This window comes from Peromyscus maniculatus, chromosome 7, assembly GCF_049852395.1.
Source record: "Peromyscus maniculatus bairdii isolate BWxNUB_F1_BW_parent chromosome 7, HU_Pman_BW_mat_3.1, whole genome shotgun sequence".
Lineage (NCBI taxonomy): Eukaryota > Metazoa > Chordata > Mammalia > Rodentia > Cricetidae > Peromyscus > Peromyscus maniculatus.
This window is the reverse complement of record NC_134858.1, coordinates 101,102,730-101,127,335: the sequence shown is the minus strand read 5'-3', so window position 1 is coordinate 101,127,335 and position 24,606 is coordinate 101,102,730. Positions and strand designations below refer to the sequence as shown.

The window sequence follows — 24,606 nt, the reverse complement described above, 5'->3', positions numbered from 1 at the left end:
TGTCTGGCTTCAAAACTAGAAGGCCAACCCAGCTTTCTTATTAGTGGCAAATGCAGCTGGGGCTCTAAGTCAGAACAAATGTTCTCAAAAGTAAAATGTGAAGATTGCTGTGGGCACTCAAGAGGCAGAGACAGGCAAATGGACCTCTGTGTTCAAGGCCAGCCTGATCTTATAGTTCCAGGATTGCCAGGGCTCCACAGAGGAACTCTGGGGAGTAGAGGGGGCAAAAAGTAAAAAAGTGTCCTACCTCCTTTACAGTCATTTCTTCCATCCCCATTCAACAGTGCCGATTCTTCGTTATTCATGGCCACGCTGTTTGTCTCATTTTCTTCTACAGACAAATGATCTGGCTATTCAAAGAGAAAAATTATAATTTCTCAAACAAAGTCACTGCATAATTTCACAGAGGTCTATTTCCAGCTTAGGAGGGGCACTCTCCACACTACCTACCTCATCGTCCTTGGAAGCAGAGACTACTGAGGGTACCCGGCTAGTACAGAGCCAGCCACCTTGCACCGTACTGATGTCCAGGCTCATTTTGGGATTGTAAGTGTGTGGATACAGAGATTCAGGAAGATGCTTATACTCTTGAGCACACTGGAAAACAAGTGCAAATTTTAGAAAGCAGTTTACACGTAAATAAGAAACTGGGACCTGGGAGATGACTGAGCAGGAAATATCCTCACCCCAATAATCTGATGACCTAATTCACTCCCCGGAACCACATAAAGTGGAAGGAGTGGAATTACCTCCACACACGCCCATGCACACATAGTACTAAATCAAACAACTACATAGTTAACAAATCGCCCAAACTTTTAAAACGTAATGCCCACTGAAGTATAAACTCTTAATTCTGCCTCTGTATTTAGCAAGGTATCAATCACTACCAAAAGAAGCATAGCTATACAGCATATCAGCATGCTAAATCAACTCTCCTCAAATATACATTTTTTTCATCTGTTTTCATATAATCTTAAAATTATATTTCTATTTATGTTGTGGGAGAAGGGAGGGGTGGTGCACATGTGAAATGTGGAAGTCAGGGATACCCTGTGGGAGTTGGTTCTCTTTCTACTGTGTGGGTCCCAGGAACCAAATTTAGGTAGTCATGCTTGGTGGTTAGAGCCTTTACCTTCCAAGCCATTTATTTTATTCACTCTTCATATAATTTTCAGTAGAGAAAGGAATCAGATTAAAAGTATTCGCTTAAAATTTGGTAAATATTTAAGCAATAAAGATCTTACGTTCTGAAGCTAAAGAAATATAATGCTCACGGCATGACCTATGTACAGCTCAGATCTTGGGGAGTCCCCAAAGGCCCTTATGTTATAAGCAGAGTTCACATGGTGTCCAACAGACCCCACGGGGTGTGTCCTGGAAGGGAGCACAAGATCTGACCCTTCCTGCCATCTCTCTCTCACCTCCCAGACACCGAGGGGGCACTTCCTGTCAGGCTGCCACAGGAACCCAACAACAGCAAACCTATTGGCATTCACTGAAACTGGCTTGTGCTCTGAAATGTTCGTACATTTTCAATCGACCAGGAAGGGAGGGAAAAGCACTTCTTACCTCTAAAAGCCAATGCTCGGAAACAATATGCACCCCTCTTTCTTTTGCAGATTTATATTCTCGATTATTATCATTTGTCCGACCCTGATAAATGAAATGAGTCACTGACTCATCAAAACTCCACCTGAAACAACCAAATATGGCAAAAGGACTAACTAAGGTAAATAGCAGTCCACTCTAAACAGAATACTCTTGACACACAAAACTCCAAGAACTAGAGGATAGGCAAGAATAGTAAAATGGCTGGTTTTGCAACCTGACAAATGTCAATGATTCCATTTTCAGGTATACAGTGTAGGAAGATGATAGAAGAACACTTTCAAAATAGTACTATCTTCTTTATACTTTTAAAAATTCTTCCACTTTATTTTATAATGTGTATCAGTCACTTTTTAATTATAACAAAAAGTATTTTCAAATTAATGAAACTTAAAGCACTTAAATCCTTGTCCAGGCACTGGCTACCACCCTATTTGCTCCATCACAAAGTGTCTCTGTGTTGAGAACTGAGTCCAGGCCTCTGTGTATGCTAGGCAAGAACTCTACCATAGCCTGAGACTATGTCTCTTAAGAAACACTGGAGACAGGATCTCATTCTGTAGTCCTGAGTATCCTAGAACTCACTATGCACACCCTCAGAGATTAACCTGCTCCTGTCTCTCAAGTGCTGGGATTAATGAGAGTATACCACCATACCCTGCCAAGATACATATTTTTAAAAATTTAAAACAAACTAAAATATTTTAAATGGGCATCTTACTCTAGGAGGGCTTGCTACAGTAGTCAGTAATACTCACAGAAAATCATTAAGATAGAAATAAATTCAAGCCAGGTGGTGGTGGCGCACGCCTCTCAGGAGGCAGAGGCAGGCAGAACTCTGTGAGTACAAGGGCAGCCTGCTCTACAGATCGAGTTCCAGGACAGCCAAAGCCACAGAGAAACCCTGTCTTGAAAAACCAAAAAAATAAAAAAAAGGAATGAAAGAATGAATGAATGAATGAATTCAGTCAGTCCCAGATGTACTGACTAAACTCTGTGAAGGTAAGAATTCCATTCAACTATGCTGATCATTCATGGATCACAAGCTTCCAGAATACTAACACAAAACAGCTTCACAAATATGTGTTAGTTGTGTAAAATATAAGAATGAATTGTTATATGGGGAGTATTTTCAAAGGCTATGCTAAATTAAATTGGAAAGGTTTTATTAGACAGAATACACAAGCAAGCAGCTGGCACCACCAACATGAAGTTGTGCCTACCTATACTCTGCTCCCAGTGAGGCTGCGACCCCATTTAGTTCACTCTGCTTCTTACTGAGCTTTTTACTCACACACACCACAACTTTGTCAAGTGGTTGTGGAGTCTCTACCTGTACATGGAGAAATAAAGGAAGAGATCAGTTATGATTCTCTGACATGCATTAGTGACATCTTCCACTTAATGAGAAAACCAAGTCTACCTCCCCCAAATGGTCGTCCCCCTTCGGCTGAGGGCTGGCAGAAAGAGTGCTGGTGTTTCGGGAACTATTTGCCAAGGCAACTTTCAAGTTTCTGACGATGACTTCAGAGAGTGGTGAACTCAGTTTCCTCTTCTGGGTGGCAGCTCTTGGGGTCTCCAAGGCTGCAAGTGCATCCTGTGTTTAGGGACAGGAAAAAGGAAGAAACAACGAAAGAGAAAGAAAAGGAAATAAGAGGGAAAGAGAGAAAGGAGAGAGGAAAGAGATTATCTTTGACCTACTCTTTTTCTCCCCAAAATTAAAACAATCAACTGTCATTTCTATTTTTATACTACAAAGAAAAATCCCATATTTTTCACCAAGCACCGAAGAAGGAGCTGGAGAGATGGCTCAGCAGTTAAGAGCATTGGTGGCCTTTCCAGAAGACTGGGTTCAACCCTCAGCATCAGCATGGTGGTTTACAACTGTAACACCAGTTCCAGGATCAGACACCCTCTGGATTTGTGGTTACCAGGTATTCATGTGGGGCGCATAGACATACATGCAAGTAAAATAACTATCCACACAAAAATAAAGGTTTTAAGAACAGGTAAATAAAATCATTAAACTTACTTACCTTTTCAGTAATGCATGCCACATTTACTTAAGAATTAAAATTGCAATTACATAAAGAACTCCAAACCAAAAAGAACACAGAAGGAAACAAGTAAGCTAGGATGGTCAAGAAAGAAACTAATTTCAAGACTAGGTAAAAAGTCAGAATGAAGCTGGGGTGGTGATGGTGCATAACCTTTAATCTCTGCACTTGGGAGGTAGAGGCAGGCGGATCTCTGTGAGTTCAAGGCCAGCTTGGTCTACAGAGTTCCAGGACAGTCAGAGTTATACAATGAGACCCTGTCTCGAGGGGGTAAAAAAAGTCAGAATGAGCCAAGAACAAAAAAAAATCTTCAAAGGTATAAAATACAGGCTCAGAGGGAGGGAAGGCCAAGAACTAGACATGGAGAGCTCCATGCAGGAACTGGTTCCTTCTCAACCAAACAGCCAACAGAGATGGATGGCAACCAGGACTGCACTGGAGGTTAACCTTTACAGACAGGTGCTCCTGAGCCCCACTGGGGAAGTCCTCTAACGGTACTTCATGACAATGGGTGGTGATAGCTCTAGAACAGACACATGCTCTCATCCGGGATTTCTGCAGACTCCAGTGGAGGAAGCCACTCTTATCAGCCTAATGCTGATACCAAGGACTGCATGACTGAACACAAAGAGACACATGTTCGAAACCAAGTTCTTGAGAACATTCCTTCTCCTGTAAATGTGGGTAACAAAAAGTGGCACACGTCAAAAAGAAAAGATCATAAAAGATGTGAATCACAAAAGTATTCAGGAATGTGAGTTCAAAAACCTCAACACCCAGATCAAATAAAAGATGCCATGTGGAGACGTGAACAGTCCATGGAGAGGATTTACCACCTGCCACCTCAACTCTAAGCTTTGACAGATCCATACACCTCTGAAACTAATTCAGAAATTCAGATGCACTAGAGAGGAGAGAAGGAATGAGTGGGAAAGCCTCAGCTACAGACGGGACTAACCAAAGAGCCAAAGAGTAAGGACTTACTAGCTAGTTATCAGGTAGCTTCACAATGGCAGCTTATTAACACAATGCTTATGCTTTGTGCTGGGACACAGCTCAGGTGGGAGAGTGACCTAGCATGCACAGAGTCCTGGACACATACTCCAGCATCACACACATCAAGTGATCAACACCTATGACCACAGTACTCAGAAGATGGAGGCACACGGATCAGAAATTCAAGGTCATCCTTGACCACATACTAACACTGAGGCCAGTCTGAGCTACATGAGACCCTGACTCAAACAAACAAAAAATGAAAAGGAAAGTTACAGTTTACACAATGCTCTATCTATAGAGTTCTGGTGTTCAATGTAGCTTATTGATGCTAGGCTAGCAAGGTGTTAATCTGGACTTGAAAATCTTTTTCATTAATGATTTTAAAGAAAAAAAAAATCAGATTTTAAGATATTAAAATAGTCTTGTTTTGTGGGCCAGGCATGGTGCCTCATTCTCTGTATGATGCCTGTATATAGCGCATATTACAATTTGTTACTACTGTCAGATCTATATACAGTTGCTTCTTTTCATACTGAAATCGTGTTACTTTTATAATTCAAGTAAGCAGTTAGGTTAATTTGTGTTTCTTTTTTAATAGAATATAACAGAAAAACAAACAAAAAACCGTAAGACACATCCTGTTCCCAAGCACCCCACAGTCCTCTGAGGGAAAGCTACCACCACTCAGGTGGCTTGCTCATTCTCTTTTATGTTACTATGCTCATATACTATCAGCATAGTAATTTATAAATACAACAAAATTTATTTAAACTATGCCAATAAATGAATTATTTTGATTAACAATCTTTAACTAGTACACAACTAACTTTGCATGCCATTTGGAACATATAAGAACAAAAGGAGCCTTTGAAGTGTTCAGGATACTGAAATTATAAAAAACATACATACACTGCATGCTATTGTTAGTGCCCTTGGTTGCCTCCTAGAGGTTGAAGTTAAGTCCCCACTGCTGAAGACACCACGTAATTCTTAGGACTCAGAACACTTGAACTAGATCTGACGTCAAAGCCTCCCTTCTGAAGTCTAGCTTTCATAGTACCAGAAAGTGCTATGCAGTTGCCAAGAGAGGGGAGCAGTCAATAGTCCTCCCCAGCTGTGACCCGCATATCAAGCCATCCCTAAAGATGCCAGAGCTGCATTTGTATCTTGGAAGTCCAACAACGTAAGCTGGACTTTGGCCCACTCCACAGCAAAGAAATGCCTGACACTAGAAATCTAGTCCACTACCTAGGGCTGGTGAGGTCGTGGATCCTAGAGAAGAACCTGTTACAGCCACTCACTAGACCAGCACAACTCCCAACTACCTTCTAAAGATTTAACCTATACCTACAGAAACCCTCATCAAAGACATTTTTCTTGCAACAGATGGAGACCTTTACAGAAAACCACAAGTGGTCAAAATGCAGGATCAGGTGATCCTGGTGTACCAAGTCCCAAGGCTCAGGGAACCTCATGGAAAAGAGAAAGGAAAGATCGTAAGAGTCAAAGGACGCCGGGTGGTGGTGGCGGCGGCGGCGCACGCCTGAATGTATTATGAAAAGCAAAAAGAGAGAATATGGATATAATAAGATAAAAAGGGAGATTACGGAATCTACTTTTAAAAAGGAACTACTTGTTTTAAATAAGATAAGTAATGAAAATTTTTTGGTCTGAGTTTATCAGATGTTACTGGACTGGACATTGTTAATATATATAATGGAGTTTTTATCTGAATCTGTCAAACGTTAATGGACTAGATATCATTAGTGTAATTTTTGGCTGTATATATGGTATATACTTATTGGATAGTTTTTCTTGTATTAGTTATAAGCTTTCTTTAATTTTAGACAAAAAGAGAGGAAATATGGTGGTATTGTGTTCCCCAAAATATTGTGTACCTTAATAAACTTATTTTTATTTAGAGGCTGGCGGATATTTGTGAGTTCGAGGCCAGCCTGGTCTACAGAGCGAGATCCAGGAAAGGCACCAAAGCTACACAGAGAAACCCTGTCTTGGAAACCCCCCCCCCAAAAAAAAGAGTCAAAGGACAAAGAAAGTCTGATGAGAGCATGAGTCTCCTAGAAACAACAAGGAAGCTACACCCATGATATTTCAGCAACATGGCTGCCTAACATTACAAGACCTAAAAACCACAACATAAATAGATAAGCAGGGGCTGAAGAGATGGCTCAATGGTTAAGAGCACCGACTGCTCTTCCAGAGGTCCTGTATTCAATTCCCAGCAACCACATGGTGACTCACAACCACTTGTAATGAGATCTGGTGCCCTCTTCTGGCCTGCTGGGGCAGGCAGAATACTGCATACAAAACAAATCAATCAATCAATCAATCAATCAATCTTGAAGTAGATAAGCAATGTGGGAGGGATCTCATGGGGGCCCCACTCCTAGACAGATAACTACAGGCAACTGACTGCTGAAAGAAGGAGATTTAATTTTCCCAGAGATGAGTCCTCTAACTGATAGTCTAACACCAAGTGGTCAGCCCTGAAATTATACACACACAAGCAATACTAAAGGACTCAGCAGGTTCTATTTATGTGTAAAATATCTTTGTGTGTTTGTATGTGTGTGTAAAATAATAAAAAGAGTCCACTAATGTGAGAAGGAATGAGGGAGGAACACAGAAGAGTTGGAAGGAATAAATATGGGAGGGACTAGAAGGTAGAAAAGAAGCGGGCAATATTTTAATTAAAATAAAAAAATTATTGGAAACTATAGACACACACACACACACACACACACACACACACACACACACACACACACACAGCCAAACAGACATACATGGTAGAACAGAGCAGCATGCTCAGGAAACTCAAGGGAAAACTGCAGAACAGAAAAGTTGATTCAAACAGTATATTAAAGAATCAATGCCACAAAAGTTCTCAATGTTCAAAAGCAAGAACTACTCACACTCACTCTAAGGAATCTACCAAAAAAAGATCCTACCAAAGCTTTGCAAAGCTTCAAAAATGACAGCGAACATTTCAAACACACAAAGCAGAGTAAAGACTGAAACTCATCAATATGTGGTAACTTAAAATGAAAAACAAGAATATTCCCCACCAAGGGTATGTTCATGGACTGGAAGAATGATTGCTTCAGAGTGAAAGCCAGTATGATTTAAAACTAACCAACAACAAAAGATTAAGAAGGGGAATAAGAACACACTGACAGTATTAACACAGTCAGGTATATACTACTGTGTTAATCCCACTCAGGAGGCAGATGCAGGAGGAGCACCCCAAGTTCAAGACCAGTGTGGTTCTATATATCAAAGCAGCCAGAGCTGCCTATATAGTAAAACTGTCTTAATACCTAAAAAAAAAAAAAAAAAAAAAAAAAGAGGATATCAAGCAAACACATAATATAGATACATATAATGCAAGTATAAACTAATTACCAAATAATATATGACAGATCTTAGCGATAAGACAGCAGAGATTAAACTCCTAGAACCAGAGCAGACAGCCCTCAAGCCAAAAAGCATTAAACAGGATAGGCAGTTTGTAATATCAAAAGCCACAGTCTACATTTTGACTACTGCAAGTCATGCATGTCAGTGTGCCAACTAACACAGCAACTACTTACTAAAAACAAAAACCGTGTGAGATTTCCAAAGAAAAAGAATTACCAACACAAGAATCTTGCAAACCTCGCTTAATATATAGGATAGGTAAATAAACATCTATTAGAAAAGGATACAAAGGGTTTAAGTTATCAAGAAGTTGATCTTTTATATTAGATATCTATCAAACACTACACCTTAGATAAAATGCCATCTTCTGATAAACCAATTAATTACAATTAAGTAGAACATGGGCAAATCTACACAATAGAGGCTAAACAAATCCAACCAAACAGATGCAAAAAAAATAAACAGAAAACAAAACTGACTTTGCGGGCTGGAGAGATGGCTCAGAGGTTAAGAGCACTGGCTGCTCTTCTAGAGTTCCTGAGTTCAATTCCCAGCGACCACATGGTAGCTCACAACCACCTGTAATGACTTCTGATAACCTTTTCTAGCCTGCAAGCATACACTGCAGACAGAACATTGTATACATAATAAATAAATCTAAACAGACAAAACACAGGCTTTATAACACTACCTATGTAAAAGCCAGAAACAAGCATAACACAACTGTGAGAAGTTATCGAGAGGGGAGCTACTTTCATGAATTAGAAATATTAAGAAGGGGCATCAGGAAGGGTACACAGTATTAGCAACTCTATCTGAACATGGACAATGGCTTCCCAACTACTATAATACTGAAATAGTGTCAGTACACTATTTCATTTAGCAGAGTATTGTTTTTCTTTACCATTTAAGGGGTCTGTGAACTGTGCACTTAAGTTGTCTGAACCAGGCAGTGGTGGCGCACGCCTTTAATCTCAGCACTTGGGAGGCAGAGCCAGGTGGATCTCTGACTTTAAGGCCAGCTTGGTCTCAGAGCGAGTTCCAGGACAGCCAAGGCTACACAGAGAAAACCTGTCTTGCAAAACTAAAAAGTAAAGAGAAAAAGTTGTCTGGACTCATTTCATGACTTAACATGATCTCAGGAAAGGAATGGTGAAGCTCAGAGTTCACATGCTGTCACAAAGCAGCACAAAGCAGGGTCAGCCTGGCTCCAGAAGTCACAGCACCAGGATAGTGGTTTTCCTCTGCTTAAGGGTCATGGGGCAGAGCACTAATCACAGAATTTTGAAAGGGATTTCATGCAAAACCATAGGACTCTAAAGAAACCATTTTGTCTTAAGAACCACCAGAATTAGTAAGATTAAAGGTATACATTAACCTGGTAAAACTGTCCTGGTATCAATTAATATTTATTTTTGGAAGATGAATCATCTGCTACTAAACATAGTAATAAAAATACCTAAAATGTACTTGGTTTTTTGTGGCTAGAACCCAGTGTCCTCTCATGTCCGCCAGACCACTATTCTATTACGAATCTACCTCTACACCGCTCTTTTAAAAACAAACAAAAAACAAAAGTACTTTCTGAGGCAGACCTTGAACTCAGTATGTAACCTAGAAAAGTCTTGAACTTATGATCCCCCTCCTTGGCTTCCAAGGAACTGGAATTATAGGCAGTACTACCAGGCCCAGCTAACATACTATTTCTTAATATTCTATAAGCAAACTATCAACAGGCAAATGGGTTCAAGGATATAGAAACCATAGGCAATGACTTCAACAGCTACTCAGAAGGCAAAAGCTCCCAAATGAAAGGTAGAAAAAGAATGTCTTAGGGGTTTGAAAGGAGACTATTTGAAAATGTTTTTTTAGCTTTTGATTTGTGGATTAATTTCCAAAGGTGACAGACCACACTGTTCAGAACAGACAGAAACACCACCTATCTCCTCTAAGAGGAAGGACTGGAAAGTTAAGGTGACATGAGGGACTTTCAGAAAGCCAGCCCAAGGTACATTTAACTTGTACCTCAAGGCAGCAACACGTTCTCTATTTCAAAGCTTACAAAACCATTTCATTGTACTATCTCATTTCAAAGTGATGCTCAGAGGGGTTAAATGATCTACCTAGAGCTGTGTTCATGTAGCAATCTGGGACTTGAATCCAGGGCCCTAACTCCACATTATATGTGGACACAGCTATTATCTCAGCTCTGAGCACTTATTTATCAACATCCTTGGAAGACTTTACATTACAAAATTTGGTGGTGATGCACAACGTGAGGCTCTACCTTTATAAACCATAACCATTAGCACTGGTACCATTTCCTTCAAGCCTTACCGTCACATCAAAAGATGGCTTGAAAAGTTTGTCCTTAGACAGAAACTTTGATGGTGTGTCCAGGTGTAAGGAGGGTTCCTTCTTAAGCGGCTTCTTAAGTGCCGAAGAGACTGAGTCCTGCTTACAGTGCTGAGATATAACAGCCTGGAAAGCTTTACTCTGAAAGCGGTTCATGTCCAAAGGTGTAACAGCCATTTTTCTGTGCATTTCTAGATGTGTATCGGGATGTCCTGGAGAGTCTGGATTTGGATTCATTACATTTGGTAGCTTAGTTTCTAATACTTGTTCTATAGATTGAAAATGAAAAGAAACAAACAAACCACTAATATCAGCTTTTTCTTTCAAAATGACACTTTGATATTTTGTTGGGTTCCACATATTGTCTCAGTATACTTTACACCATAAAGTTATACTCCTACTTTCCAAGAAGCAAACCGGATGAACTTATTTTTGAGACATGTCTCATAGACTTTTGCAGGTGTGCCTAACCCATTGACACTGCCATAAAACATTGTCATCTTCAAAGAGAACCCAACAATCAGAGTTAAGAAACCAACCAACAAACAAAAAACAGCCTGGACTTGGAGGCAGAGGCAAGGAGATCTCTGTGAGTTCGAAGCCAGCCTGGTCAACAAAGGAAGTTCCAGGATAGCCAGAGCTGTTACACAGAGAAAGCCTGTCTTAAGAAACTAAATGAAAGCAAACCAACCAACCAACCAAACACCCAGTTATTTTTTGTGTGTTGGGCTGCACTTGAAGCCATCTTTGTATGACATCAGAGCACAGGCCACAGGTTGGACATACCTGCTAAGTGACCCTCCTGCCTCTGCCTCACAAGTACTGGGCTTCAGACGGGCACTACAAATCCCGGCTTCCAGATGATATTAAAATGTATGCTAAGGACTGAACAGGTGGCTCAGTGGATAAAATGCATACTTTGCAAGAACAAAGACCTGAGTTCAGGTCCCCAGCACCACATGAAAGCTGGGTGCAGTGGTGTGCACCTGTAACTGCAGTACTGGTGGTGGGAGCAGGCAGATCCTTGAAGCTCACCTCATCAGTGAGCTCCAAGTTCAGTGAGAGACCCTGTCTCTAAAACCAAGGTGGAGTATGATGGAGGAAGACGCACAATGTTGACCTCTGATCACACAGATATGCACATGCAAATATCACATACACAAATACAAATAAACACACACACATAAATACATGTGTACATGAATGTAATATATGTATCGAATTGTACACACACACACACATTAACTGAAACAGATAATTATAAACCCACTCACAAAAACAAAAAACAAACAAACAAACAAAAGTTTATCCACCAGTCAAGAAAGGAGAAAATTCCAATCCTTGTGGCAATCAAGCAGGTCTGGTCTGTCTAGGTTAGTAGGTGACAGCTCGGAGGGTTCCCAGGATGGTGACTGGCCTCTGCAGTCTGCCTAGCAACACTTCCACTTAGAAGCTACTTGGACCCTCCCACCTCTGCTTCCACCTTTGCTCAACTTTAGCAAAACACTTTTGGCTACTTCATGCCAAGCCCATTACTAGACAATAAAAATAAAGAATTCACAAGACTTTACAGAGTTTACAGTTTGCAGGAGGAAGGAAAGCAAACCAGTTTCTCCAGGCAAGGAGAATCCTCGAAGGAAAAAAAGCGCAAAAATGAGACAGAACCATAACTGCGGAGTCAAAGAAGGTGTCTGTCTCTCCCAGAGAACGGACAGTCTAGCTAAAGGTAAAAGGAAGCTAGCTGTGCTGGCTGGTTTTGTCAACTAGACATAAAGCCTGGGAAGCCTGTGGTGTGCTTTCTTGATTGATGACTGATGTGGGAGGGCCCAGTTCACTGTGGGTGGTGCCATCCCTGGGCAGATGGTCCCTGGATGGTATAAGAAAATAGGCTGAGCAAGCCACGAGGAGTAAGCCAGTAAGCAGCACTTCTCCATGGTCTCCCCATCAGTTTCTGCCTTCAGGTTCCTGCCCCGACTTCCCTAGATGATGGACTACAAGTTGTAAAATGAAATAAATGCTTTCCTCCCCAAGCTGCTTTTGGTCATGGTATCTTATTACAGCAACAGAAAAGTAAGATAGTAGGCAAGTATTAAGTCATGTTGAGGGAACACGTAAAAGCCCAGATAAGCAGTAAGAACACATTAGCTACACACCATGCTAGTGTGAGCCATGGTAGAAACTTATCAAGACTAACTAACTAAGATAGATGCTCACATCTTTCTACTTCAACACTGAAACCCTGGGTGTGTCCTTTACTAGCTTTCAGATCATAGGGACAGCACAGGATACAGTGCACACTAAGCATCTGTGCTAAAAGCACAACCATTTGGCCTTCAATAACAAACACACAACAAAGACTCACAGGTCTCACAGCAGAGACAAAAGAACTTTTCAAAGCAAGTCTTGGAACACTCCTATTTCAGAAACCATCAAGTTGTAAAAGACATAAAAACAAAGAGTTCTAACCTTGTTTAGGTGCACTGTCAACCAGAAAATGGCTTTCATCCGCTCTCTTCCCCATTCTAGCAGTTTCTAAGAGCCATGAAATAGTGACCGCCGGCAAACTCCACTTCTTTGCAGCTTCGTATTTAGAACCAATCGGTTCTTTCACTATAAGATGTGTACTGGCGAGCATCCCTTTCTTTGCGCTGGATTTGCGAACAAAGAATTCTTGAACACTAAAATTTACATGGAAAGGAAAGCAAATGATCACAAATAAATTAGTCTACAAACTAAGAACAAAGTTTCTTTTATAATAGCGGGATTAGTTTACTTCAAGAAAACATATTCCAAGCTGTGGTGGCACACGCCTTTAATCCCGGAGGGAGGCAGATGCAGGGGGATCTCTGAGTTCGATCAAGGCCAGCCTGGTCTATACAGAGAAACCTTGTTTTGAAACCACCCCCCAAAGAAAACATACACTAATGAAAAGGTGATAGATTTTTTAAAAAGATTTTTTATTATGCATGTGTGCATGTACATATATGTGTGCAAGTGCCTGTGGAGTCCAGAAGACATCAGGTCACCTAGAAGTAGAGTCACAGGGTAACTCAGAGCAAGCAGCTCAGCATGGGTGCTGGGAAGGGAACATGGGTCCTCTCCAAGAGAGCAGCACATACACTGAACACCATCTATACCTTCCTACCAAAAGGAGTATGGAACAATTTTAGGAGCGCAGTAATGGTATAAATACCTATCTTTTTACTCATTATAACTTCCCAAAGCATTTTCACACATCATCTGAATTATTATCTCATTTTTTGTAAATCTCAGTGTTTTGCAGGCAAGGGGAAAAGGAAACTAAGTGACTTAGTCAAGAGTGAAGAGCATCAAGGGAATACGAGCAGAAACTGAGCCCAGCTCTTGAAACTGAAACCATCAGTCTTTCCTGATTCTGGGTCTTAAGGCCGATTTCCTGTCTTCCAATACTGTTTGACTATTTCCAATAGTTTTCAGGCTCCTATTTAACATTAACACACCAACCCATGTGCTATGGTGATAGCTAATCTTGATTATCAACTTGAAGTGATCTCGAATCACCATCGACAAACATCAGAGCATGTCTCAGGATGAGAGAGTTTCCAGGAGGTTAGGAGAGATTGAAAGACCCACCCTAAATGTGGGTGGTATTATTCCAAGCCTCCAATGTCTGTTGACTCCTCTCCCAGTTGGGCTCCTAGGACAGTGGTTCTCAACCTGTGGGTCATGACCTCATTGACACACCTCTATCTTCAGAAATATTTACGATTCACACCAATAGCAAAACTACAATTACAAAGTAGCAATGAAAATAATTTTAGTTTGGGGTCACCACAACATGAGGAACTGTAGTAAAGGGTTGCGGCATTAGGAAGGTTGAGAACCACCGTCCTAGGAAGACACAGATGCTCTACTAGGTATACTGACATTTTACCTTCCATGGGCACACTCTTTACGTACAGGACTCTTCTTTTTCTTGTTTAATGCCTTTTGACCTGAAGTCAAACCCGTGACCTCCTTTTTGTCTTTACTTCTACCTTTGGCCATCATTTCCTCCCAGAATGTTGAGTATGCTATCTGAAGGAATATGCTCTTTATGTTCTTAATTTAAAAATATTTCCCATTAAATATGAAGTTGGTTAATGGATATGTATTGATATACCTGATTTCTACTTTTTTTCAAATGCTACTATGTAATGGCCAATTAGGGAGGTTGAGCTACTGAAGGATTTTGCAGGTAACTTTTTAATTCCTTTATTTCCAAAGTGTTCCTTGCATTCCTTGCAACGTGCTCCATTTGCATTTCTGGTTGAAAAGAAGAGAAGCAATGGATGCATATTAAAAGAAGAAGAAAGGAGGAAGAGGAGGAAGAAGAGGTAGAAGAAAGAGGAAATATCCTTACAGCACATTGAAAGGCACAATGCTTAGACAAGCACAATTCAGTAACAGCCCACACACATCACTGTTAATCATTCCCTTTCATGGTGACTAAGCCAAGGGAAAAAAATCAATCAATGCCTACAGCCTTAAAAGTCTGCCAGACATCCATCTAGCAGTATACATCCCTCTGCTTCCCAGAGCCATTATAGACACAATACCTACTCATCAACCACACAACAAATAAAAACCCGGCCAAATGTAATTACAATACTTTCCATTAAGTCAAAAAAATAAATAAATAAAACATGATGTGGTTGGGAATGCTGTAGTAGAGCCCCTGCTTAGCATGCGCAAAGCCCTCAGTTGATGCATAACACCGTGTGTGTGTGTGTGTGTGTGTGTGCGCGCGCGCGCGCGTAACAGACAGACTGAAAAATATTACATACCTTGCTCCAAGGTGACTTGCTAAGAATACCAAGGAATCTCTTTCTGCTCCAACACACTGACTGAAAGAAATCACACAGTCCTTTAAAGGAGTCATTCCCGACATTACCGACACTGGTGTGAAGAGGGGATTCGACTTGGGATCAACTAGTGTCTGGTACTCTATACACGTAACCTTTGGAAAACAAAAGTAAGAAAGCTACTGTAAGTAAGAAATAAGTGGTTAAGACAGACTCAAGTTACAATCCTAGCAATTGTTGTTTTAAGAAAAAGGAATTTCACATTAACACTCTTCAGCATGTTCGTTCTCAGCACATTCCAAATGACAGTCAAAGAGATATGTAGACATTAGATCTTTATATTTGCATATTAAATCAGTAAGATGGATTGCTATAGCAACTGGAAGTTACTTTGTATTTCACCTCTATCAGTATTTGAGTTTAACATTTTCTCTTCACTCTTGAGACATTTTTTGAAAAGTGCACGTTGTACACCAGCTGTGAGGAAGGATCAACAGTACGAGGTGAGACAGGCTACACAGACCTCCTGACAATGAGTGCTGCTGACACAGCCCTGTGACAGCAACTTCCGCATGTCAGTGTCAGGACCAAGAAGAACAGACGTTTAAATTCTTTAAAAGGTATTTTATTTTTAATGTGTGTATGTATGTGTGAGAGTGTGTGTTTGTGCATGTGAGGGCAGGGCCTGTGGAGGTCAGAAGGAAGTGTCAGGTCACCAGAGCTGGAGTTACAGGATGAGGACCAAGAAGCTGAAGAGTTTTACATTTTTTTAAATTATTGTATGTGCATGCAAAAGGACACGTGAGAAGGAAGGAGACAAGAGTGTATGCAGAGAAGCCAGAGGATGACTTTTCCAAGTTCTCTCCTTCCAGCATGGGTTCCGGGGCAAACTCGGGTTGCCAGGCTTCCATAGCCAAGTGCCTTTACCCACTGGGCCATCTTGCTAGACAGACTGAATTGTTTCAAAAGTACACATTAAGACCTGGGCAGCCAAAACTCCTTCAGTCTTGGATTTCGACTGTCAATGTTTCTTACCAGCCATGTGTTTGTAACAACGTCTCCCACAGCTGCTTCTACTTCACACCCCAGCAGTGGAACCACAGCATAGTCAGCAACAATTCTGCTGGGAAGGGACACAATCTTTCCAGCATGTTCTCTTATGATGTTTACAATGTTACATTCATTTTCAATACTAAAACCCAAAACCAAGAAGCTCTTTTGGCTAAATAAGCCTTCCTCAGGAACTGCAGAGCCATCAAGGAGGCAATGGCTGACTGAAGACTGGTCTTCCGCTTGCACAGAAATGTGAGTGGAGTCATCACAGGGCTCAACTTGAGTAGAATCACTGTAAGGCCCAACTTCAGGCTCTATAGCTTCAACTGGAAAAGAAAAAAGCAGGGTCTCTATTTGACAATTACTAGACTTAAGATTTTATTTCTACATAGTGTTAGTGTGGTAATTCACAGCTTTGATTCCGACACTGGGAAACAGAAGCAGATGGATCTCCATGAGTTCAAGGACGAATATTACAAGTAACAGCATCTTCAATTAAAAACACAACTGTCATGTCTGTTCTAAGTATGAAACTAGAGTAGAAACCCAATTTTGGCCTGAAAATTACGATGTTCTAATAAACATGTCTTTTTAGTAGTTGGGTTTTTGTTTGTTTGTTTGTTTTTTCAAGACAGGGTCTCTCTATCTAGTCCTGGCTGTCCTGGAGCTTGCTATGCTGGCCTTAAGATCCTACTGCCTCTGCCTCCAGAATGCTGGAAATAAAGGTGAGTGCCACTGAATAAAATTAGGAAAATAATCAAAATCTTTGTTTACAGCAATTAAAAATTTATGACTCTCTAAGAACTAGAAACTGTATATGTTACAGGGGTAACAGAGAACTAAAGTATATATACTTTATGTAACTTGAACTAGTGGAACAAGGTCTGTAACATCAACTGCTCAGAAGGCTGAGGCAGTTGATGTTATAGGCCTGTGTGCCCTGTGGAGGATGTCCAAGACCAGATTAGGCCTTAAAACTAAAAATAAAGAGGGTAACAGCTCAATGATGAAGCCTATGTCTGGGTCACACCTTAGCATTACAATAAATAAACAAGTAAATAACCTAGATACAAAATCAAAGAATCATATATAGAGAGATATATATCATGTATATCCAGACACCCACACATAACACAAATTATAAAGCCAAGATGGATTTCACAGGAGGCTCTTGGCACAGTGGTAATGCTCTACTTTCATAAATAGGACAATGTGACCATTCATCACAATATTCTTTTTGATATATCAAATATTTCACAATACACTTTAAAAAGGAAAAAGTTTAGTCCTAACTCTATGCTGGTAATCTACCTTACCACATTAACAAAACCATATGCTGAGACAGCATGACAGACTTCTCATATCCCAGTCAGAGGGCATTTGTTACAAGCTTATGCGATTACAATGAACACACAGATGCCAGAGAGATGGCTCAGTGCCTAAGAGCATGTACAGCTCTCACAAAGAACCTGAGTTCTATTCCTAGCATCCACAGTAGACACAAATGTCCGTAACTCTAGCTCCACAAGGATCTCATCTCTGACCTATGAAGGCACCAGCATGCTCACTCTCCTCCACCCCCAATTTAAAAAAAAACAAACAAGTTCATACTCAAACCAAACATAGAGCTACTGTGAGAGAGCTCGAGACAGTGATGATTAAATGATTCTGAGCCTGATGGCCTTGTTTGGTTAGAAAAAGTTACAAGTCTAAAACTTTAAATAAAAATAAATAAGTTCATAGAAGCCAGGTGGTGCTGGCACACAACTTTAATCACAGTACTTGGGAGGCAAAAATAGGTAGATCTGAGTTCAAGGCCAGCCTGGTCTACAGAGTGAGTTCCAGGACAGCCAGGGCTATACAGAGAAACTGTGTCTGGAAAAACCAAAAAATAATAAATAAAAAAGTTCATAAAAAACTTGGCAGATATTATACATGTATACATTGCTTCCTAACTATAAATGCTAATCAACTATTTCTTACCTACTGTGGAGTCATTATTTACATATTGAGCTAGCAGATCCTCATCAGCTTGCTGGAGCTTCTCATTAGGAGCAAAATCTTTCTTAGAGAATGTGCTGCTCTTTTCTAAGACAACTGTCTGGTGTGCAGGCTGATCTGAAACCGGAATCCCAGCTGGCTGGTAGTTAGTGTGGATATACGGCTCTTCGGGGAGTATATATCCCTTGCTAAAACACTCCAGCAACCACTTTGCTCCCACTACGTGAGGCCTACAAAAAGAGCACACAGTTAAGCTCTGGTCTACGTGAGGAATACCATTATCCCTCTTACCATGCATTCCCAAAGCTGCACAGACATGCAAACTTAACCCAAATCATTCCAGAATAAAGTGGTATGAATTAAAGACTGACGGGACCTGTGGGATGATTTGCTCCAAAACTGCCTCAGGTCATCCTCATAATCTCCCACAATTACATGAGTTACATCTTCATTAAGTTGATTAAATCGAACTCCACCGCCACTGTTAATAAGCCTTCTCAGCTTATCTAGCTTTCTGCCACTAAAACCACAGAGGTATATCTGCAAACAAAGAAGATGTGCTTTGGATTAACATATTCAACAGAAACAAATTAACAAGAAATCTATTTCCACTATGTGTAAATAAGACACTTTACACATATTTTGGGATATTTAAGGAGTGAAATATATACTGAAATTAATGCATGTACACTCATACTGGCAGCTAGCAAACCCCCTCGATCTATTTATCCCCCCCCCCCCACACACACACACAGAGTACTGGACATCATCACTCACAGCTTTTACATGGTTTGCTGGGGATCCAAATTCTAGCCCCTCTGCTTTCACAGCAACTACTGACCCACTTAGCCATCTCCTCAGCCTGAAACTGATATTTTTAAACATCTGTTTATAGTCCCACAGCACTGGCATCTTCCAGTAGAAACCTAAAGGAGGACTGAAGCCTCAAATGAATTAGAAGACCAGACTTCGGGCTGGAGAGATGGCTCAGAAGTTAAGAACATTGACTGCTCTTCCAGAGGACCTGAGTTCAATTCCTAGCAACCACATGGTGGCACACAACCATCTATGAGATCTGGTGCCCTCTTCTGACATTCAGGCAAACATGCAGGCAGAACACTGTATACAAAATAAATAAATTTACAAAAAAAAAAAAAAAAAAAAAAAAAAAAAAAAAAAAGACCAGACTTCAACATCTTCTAAATTTTGGTGCACATCTTATTAAAAGATTTTCACTCTGTGTGTGTGTGTGTGTGCGCGCGCGCGCGCGCACACGTGTATACGAGCACACATGTGTCATACAACATATGTAGCTCAGTTCTCTTCCACCTTATGGGTCCCAGAACTGGAATTCAGGTCATCAGGTTTGGTGGGTGGCAGAGGTATTTCTAACATGCAGCTAGCTTCTCAAGTTGTAAAGGGGTGACTTCTTGTAAATGTAATATTTATCTTTCCTGAAATTTCTATCTAGTTGATTTCAACAAAAACAGCAAGTCAAAGAGCTGAGCACAATACTTTGAAGAAATATGCACACAGGGATTTTAAACTATAAAGGTGTATGTTTAAGCCAATTAAACATATAATTTTTTTTACCTCCATTTTTCAAAAAGTTCAATAACTGACATTCTATTTCCATATGTCCCAAATCATCACTATTACTAGAATAAATCCTAACAAAAATTAAGAATCAAATGCTTCCTACATGGAAAGAAAAATTCAAAGTCACATTAGAATTAGTATATTCTAAGACTTGAGAAAAAAAATTACACAAAGTGCCTTTCTGCCCCACCAGTAAGTTGATAAATCTTAGAAGGATAATTGGCCCTTAATAACAAAACACAATTGATCTTTGCCTGCTGTGAGAATGAATGCATGGCCTAATCACTCTACTAATAGCACTCTATGAAGTATGTGGGTGTAGGAGATACGATGTTTCCATCACGACTCTTATATGCACACACTAAAAATCATCTGAAAAACCCAAGAGTAACTGAACAGAGAAATAATTTATAAATCAAATCTTCTTCCTTCTATTGCTGAGGACTCAACCCAAGGCCTGGTACACAATTAAGAAGGCAGACTTTAAGGTGACAGTAATGCATGTCTAGGACTCTGGGAAAGCATTTTATTATTTTTTAAATTTACATTTATTTCTTGTGTGCATGGGCAAACCACATGCACATGTCAGGGTAATTTGTGGGATTGGGTTCACTCCTTCCACCACATGGGGTACTGAAGGCTAAGGTCAGGTTGTTGGGCTTAGCAACAAGAACTTCACCCACATGGCCCTGAAAAAGGATCTGAATTGTCTAAGTATTACCCTCAAGATAACAGCCATTTTAGTTATTCATGGAAATTAAGTGATATTTCAAATAACATAATGTAACATGAAATGATTAGTGGTATTAATATTGTAAATAATAAATGATAGCTACAAGTTAAATATTTTAATGTAACTGGTCAGATTTCAGAGCAGAGTTGAGGAGTAAAATGAACTTTGATGTACAACAGATGAAGCTACATCCGAGGCACAGACTCACAGGCACAGTATGAGCACAGTGAGTGCCAGCCTCCTAATTCAGTAGAGAGTTTGTTTACATACAGCAAGTCCAACTAAGAGGGGTCTTCAGAGTCAGGCTGAGGGTGTGTGCATGTCTGAGCTCACTGTAGCCCAAGCTAGCCCTAAACTCGGGGCTAAAGATTAATAGCATTTACTGAATGTTATACAATAGACATACCCGACAGCCATCTAGCAAATCCTCAGGTGCTTGAAACACACTGATGTCCAGATTTTCTAAGTTTTCAAGTGTACATTCAAGTTTGCTAGTAGTTGAACCAAACATTGTTTCATTTACACAGCTGCCATTTATGTTGGATATATGGCTGACATCTGCCAGAGTACGACCTACATATATAAAAAGAAATGATAAATTCATGAGGTTAAACAAGTCATTACATGCTTCCTTACAAATTATCTTTTCCTACAGTCAAAGGAGTATGAACAAATGACAAAGATTCAGGTTTTTTTACTGAAATCTTGGTAACAAAGTATGAAAAGTAAAATTAAGTTTCTTTCATTATTAAAGTGAAAATAAGTAATGTTTCTTTAAAGTGGTTTATACCCCATAAAAATGCAGTTGCTGGCCTTCAGGTACAAGATTATTGCATTTGGAAAAAAAATATTAACAATTTTGCTAAATGGCATTTCTAAAATAAAGAGAGATTAGTATTGACCGATACATCACAAAGGGGGATGTCCTTTCTTTTTTAAGATTTAAAGAGTTGTATCTATATTACTGTGTGTATGGCATGTGGGTGTAGGTTCACGGCTGTCACAGAACTCCTATGGAGATCAAAGAACAAGGTGGTGGAGTTGGTTCACTTCTTCCACCTTTTCTTGACTCTAGGGACTGAGAATGTCCAGTTTTTACACCAAAACACTTTACCTGCTATACCATGAAATTTTTGGTTTTGTTTCATTTTTTGAGACAGGGTCTTTCTATGATCTACAAAAATGGTTCTCAACCTGGAACTCATGGCAATCCTCCTGCTTAAGCCTCCCAAATCTTATACAGGAGTGCTACCATGCTAAACCAAAACAAACAAACAACACACCCTGAATTATGTAATGATAATCTATAACCATCACAGAATATCAATAAAGAAAATATAGGCTGGTCATGGTGGCATTTGCCTTTAATCCCAGCTCTTAGGAGGCAGAGACAGGCAGATCTCGGAATTGAAGGCCAGCCTGGTATATTGAATGAGTACCCAGACAGCCAGGGATACTGAGAAACCTTATCTTGAAAAACTTAAAAAAGTACATGACTCAGCAAAGTTATAAAAATAGTCCCCTGGGCTGTCAAGATAGCCAATGGCCTAATACCATGAGTTCAATCCTCAGAACCCAACTCACATAAAGGTAAAAAGTGCCAACTTCACACTGTTTTGTGCGTGTGTGTGTGCGTGCGTGTGTTTTATTCCCGCAAGACAGGGTTTCTCTGTGTAACAGCTCTGGCTGTCCTGGAACTCACTCTGCAGACCAGGCTGGCCTTGAACTCACAAAGATCCGCCTGCCTCTGCCTCCATCCCAAGTGCTAAGATTAAAGGGATGCACCACCACTGCCTGGCCACAGATGTTCTTTAATCTCCACAGGCTGTGTTGTGGCGGGCATGCATATACTCTTACGTATCATACACATACTAATACACAAAATCTTTCAAAATACCATTTCTTGCCAGGCATGGTTGCACATTCCTTTAATCCCAGCACCCAGGAGGCAGAAGCAAGCAGATCTCTAAGGTCCAGGTCAGCCTGGTCTATAGAGGGAGTTCTAGGACATCCAGGGCTACACCTAGAGAAACCCTTTCTTGAAAAACAACCAACCCACCAAACAGAAAAACCCATTTCTCCTAAGGCTATTTATTCACTAGTAGTTTTTTTTCTTTTCTTCTTCTTCTTCTTTTTTTGGTTTTTCAAGATAGGTCTTCTCTGAGTAAGTCCTGGAACTTACTCTGTAGACCAAGCTGGCCTCAAACTCAAGAGATCAGCCTGCCTCTGCCTCCCAAGTATTGGAATTAAAAAAGTGTGCCACCACCACCCAGCTTCACTGTTGTTATTAATTCCTCTCATGTGAATTAAGAGGTAGAAGAAAGCAATCCTGTTGTGGAATATTATTTTAAGATGTGTTACATTTGTTTATGCTGTGGAACATTTGCTTAATGATGCAGAGGTGTGTTTCACTCTTTTATGTTGCATTTTAACTCTGTGAAGCTGTGTTACTTTGCCTGTCTAAAACACCTGATTGGTTTAATAAAGATCTGAACGCCCAATAGCAAGGCAGGAGAAAGGATAGATGGGGAAGAGAATAAATAGGAGAAACAAGATCAAGGAATGAGAAAATGAGGAGAGGAGGACTCCAGGAGCCTGCCACATAGCCACCCAGCCAGACATGGAATAAGAAGGAAAGAAAAGATATACAGAAATAGAGAAAAGTAAAAGCCCAGAGGCAAAAGGTAGATGGGATAATTTAAAAGTTAAGAAAACCTGGCAAGAAACAAGCCAAGCTAAGGCCAGGCATTTATAAGAAAGAATAAGCCTGTATGTGTGTTTATTTGGGAGCTGGGTGGCGCCCCCCAAAAGAGCAAAGACTAAAAACAACCAACAACACAATCCCTCATTCTAAAGGGAACACAAAAGAAGTTCTGCACCACTTTCTACACAACCTAGCTATTTTGTTATTTAGTTCTACTCAGAGGCACAGGAAGAAAATAGAAAGTCCATACTACATTTCAATGGTTCTCTTAGCAAATCAACTTCATCACTTTTTCCTAGGACTAAGACCCCAGGCTTGCATTCAGAAGACAAAAACTTTCCCACCAAACTACATCTCCAGTCCAATACATCAATTAACATGTAGACAAATAATTGTTTATTTTAATCTTGAAGAGACTTACTTTCGGCTGCTGCATTACTCTGAGCAGTGGGAGTTGAAGTATCAGGCACTGTCTTTACTTCTGCTCTGGGTCCAGCCTTGTATATAGATTCATCTTGACAAAAGCCTTTCTCAATACTGTCATGAAACCACTGCAGGGTCACACAGTGTACATTCCATCTCTTGGCACATTCATATTTTTGTCCTGTTGTGTTCATTACAAGAGAAATACAGAAATATTTAGATTATATATATTAGTTCATAGTAAATTCTTTTTTAAAACTTAACTGAAACAAAAGTAATGATTAAAGATGATCAGTAATCACTTTTACCTTAAAAAAAATTATTCATTTGCTGAGCAGTGGTGGCTCACGCCTTTAATCCCAGCACTTGGAGGTAGAGGCAGAGGGATCTGAGTTTGAGGCCAGCCTGGTGTACAGAGCAAGTTCTGGGACAGTTAGGGCTATACAGAGAAACCCTGCCTCAAAAAACCCCTAAACAAATAAATGAATGAATGAATAAAATATAAATAATTGCTTTTTAATCTATCTGGTGTTTTGTCAAATGTGCATCTATGTCTGTGCACTACTCGCATGCCTGATGCCCAAGGAGGTTAGAAGAGGGCCTTGGGTCCTCTCGGACTGGAATTATAGCCAGTTGTGAGCCGCCATGTAAATGCTGGCAATCAGACCAGGGTCTTCTGAAAGAGCAGACAGTGCTCTTAACCACTGAGACATCTTTCCAGCCAACCCCCTTTGGAGACAGGGCCTCACTATGTAGGCTTGGCTGGCCCAAAATCAGGTTGAACTAACAGAAATCCACCTGTCTCTG

The 24,606-nt window shown here is 40.3% G+C and overlaps 1 protein-coding gene across 3 annotated transcripts in view; it reads right to left on the bottom strand.

Moving 5' to 3' along the window:
• Topbp1 (DNA topoisomerase II binding protein 1) overlaps positions 1-24,606 on the bottom strand; it is a 57,290-nt gene that overhangs the window by 21,665 nt on the left and 11,019 nt on the right. For 2 of the 3 annotated variants that reach the window (XM_006978673.4, XM_076576933.1), the window contains 13 exons: positions 23,798-23,980; positions 21,079-21,245; positions 18,717-18,880; positions 18,323-18,570; positions 16,322-16,665; positions 15,269-15,441; positions 12,930-13,141; positions 10,446-10,732; positions 3,035-3,208; positions 2,835-2,944; positions 1,573-1,696; positions 451-597; positions 248-350 (listed from right to left, as the gene is read on the bottom strand). In XM_006978673.4, the coding sequence (XP_006978735.2) occupies positions 248-350; positions 451-597; positions 1,573-1,696; positions 2,835-2,944; positions 3,035-3,208; positions 10,446-10,732; positions 12,930-13,141; positions 15,269-15,441; positions 16,322-16,665; positions 18,323-18,570; positions 18,717-18,880; positions 21,079-21,245; positions 23,798-23,980 (2,436 nt within the window). The remainder of the gene's footprint in view (positions 1-247; positions 351-450; positions 598-1,572; positions 1,697-2,834; positions 2,945-3,034; positions 3,209-10,445; positions 10,733-12,929; positions 13,142-15,268; positions 15,442-16,321; positions 16,666-18,322; positions 18,571-18,716; positions 18,881-21,078; positions 21,246-23,797; positions 23,981-24,606) is intronic. The other variant, XM_042281515.2, reaches the window with a different exon arrangement.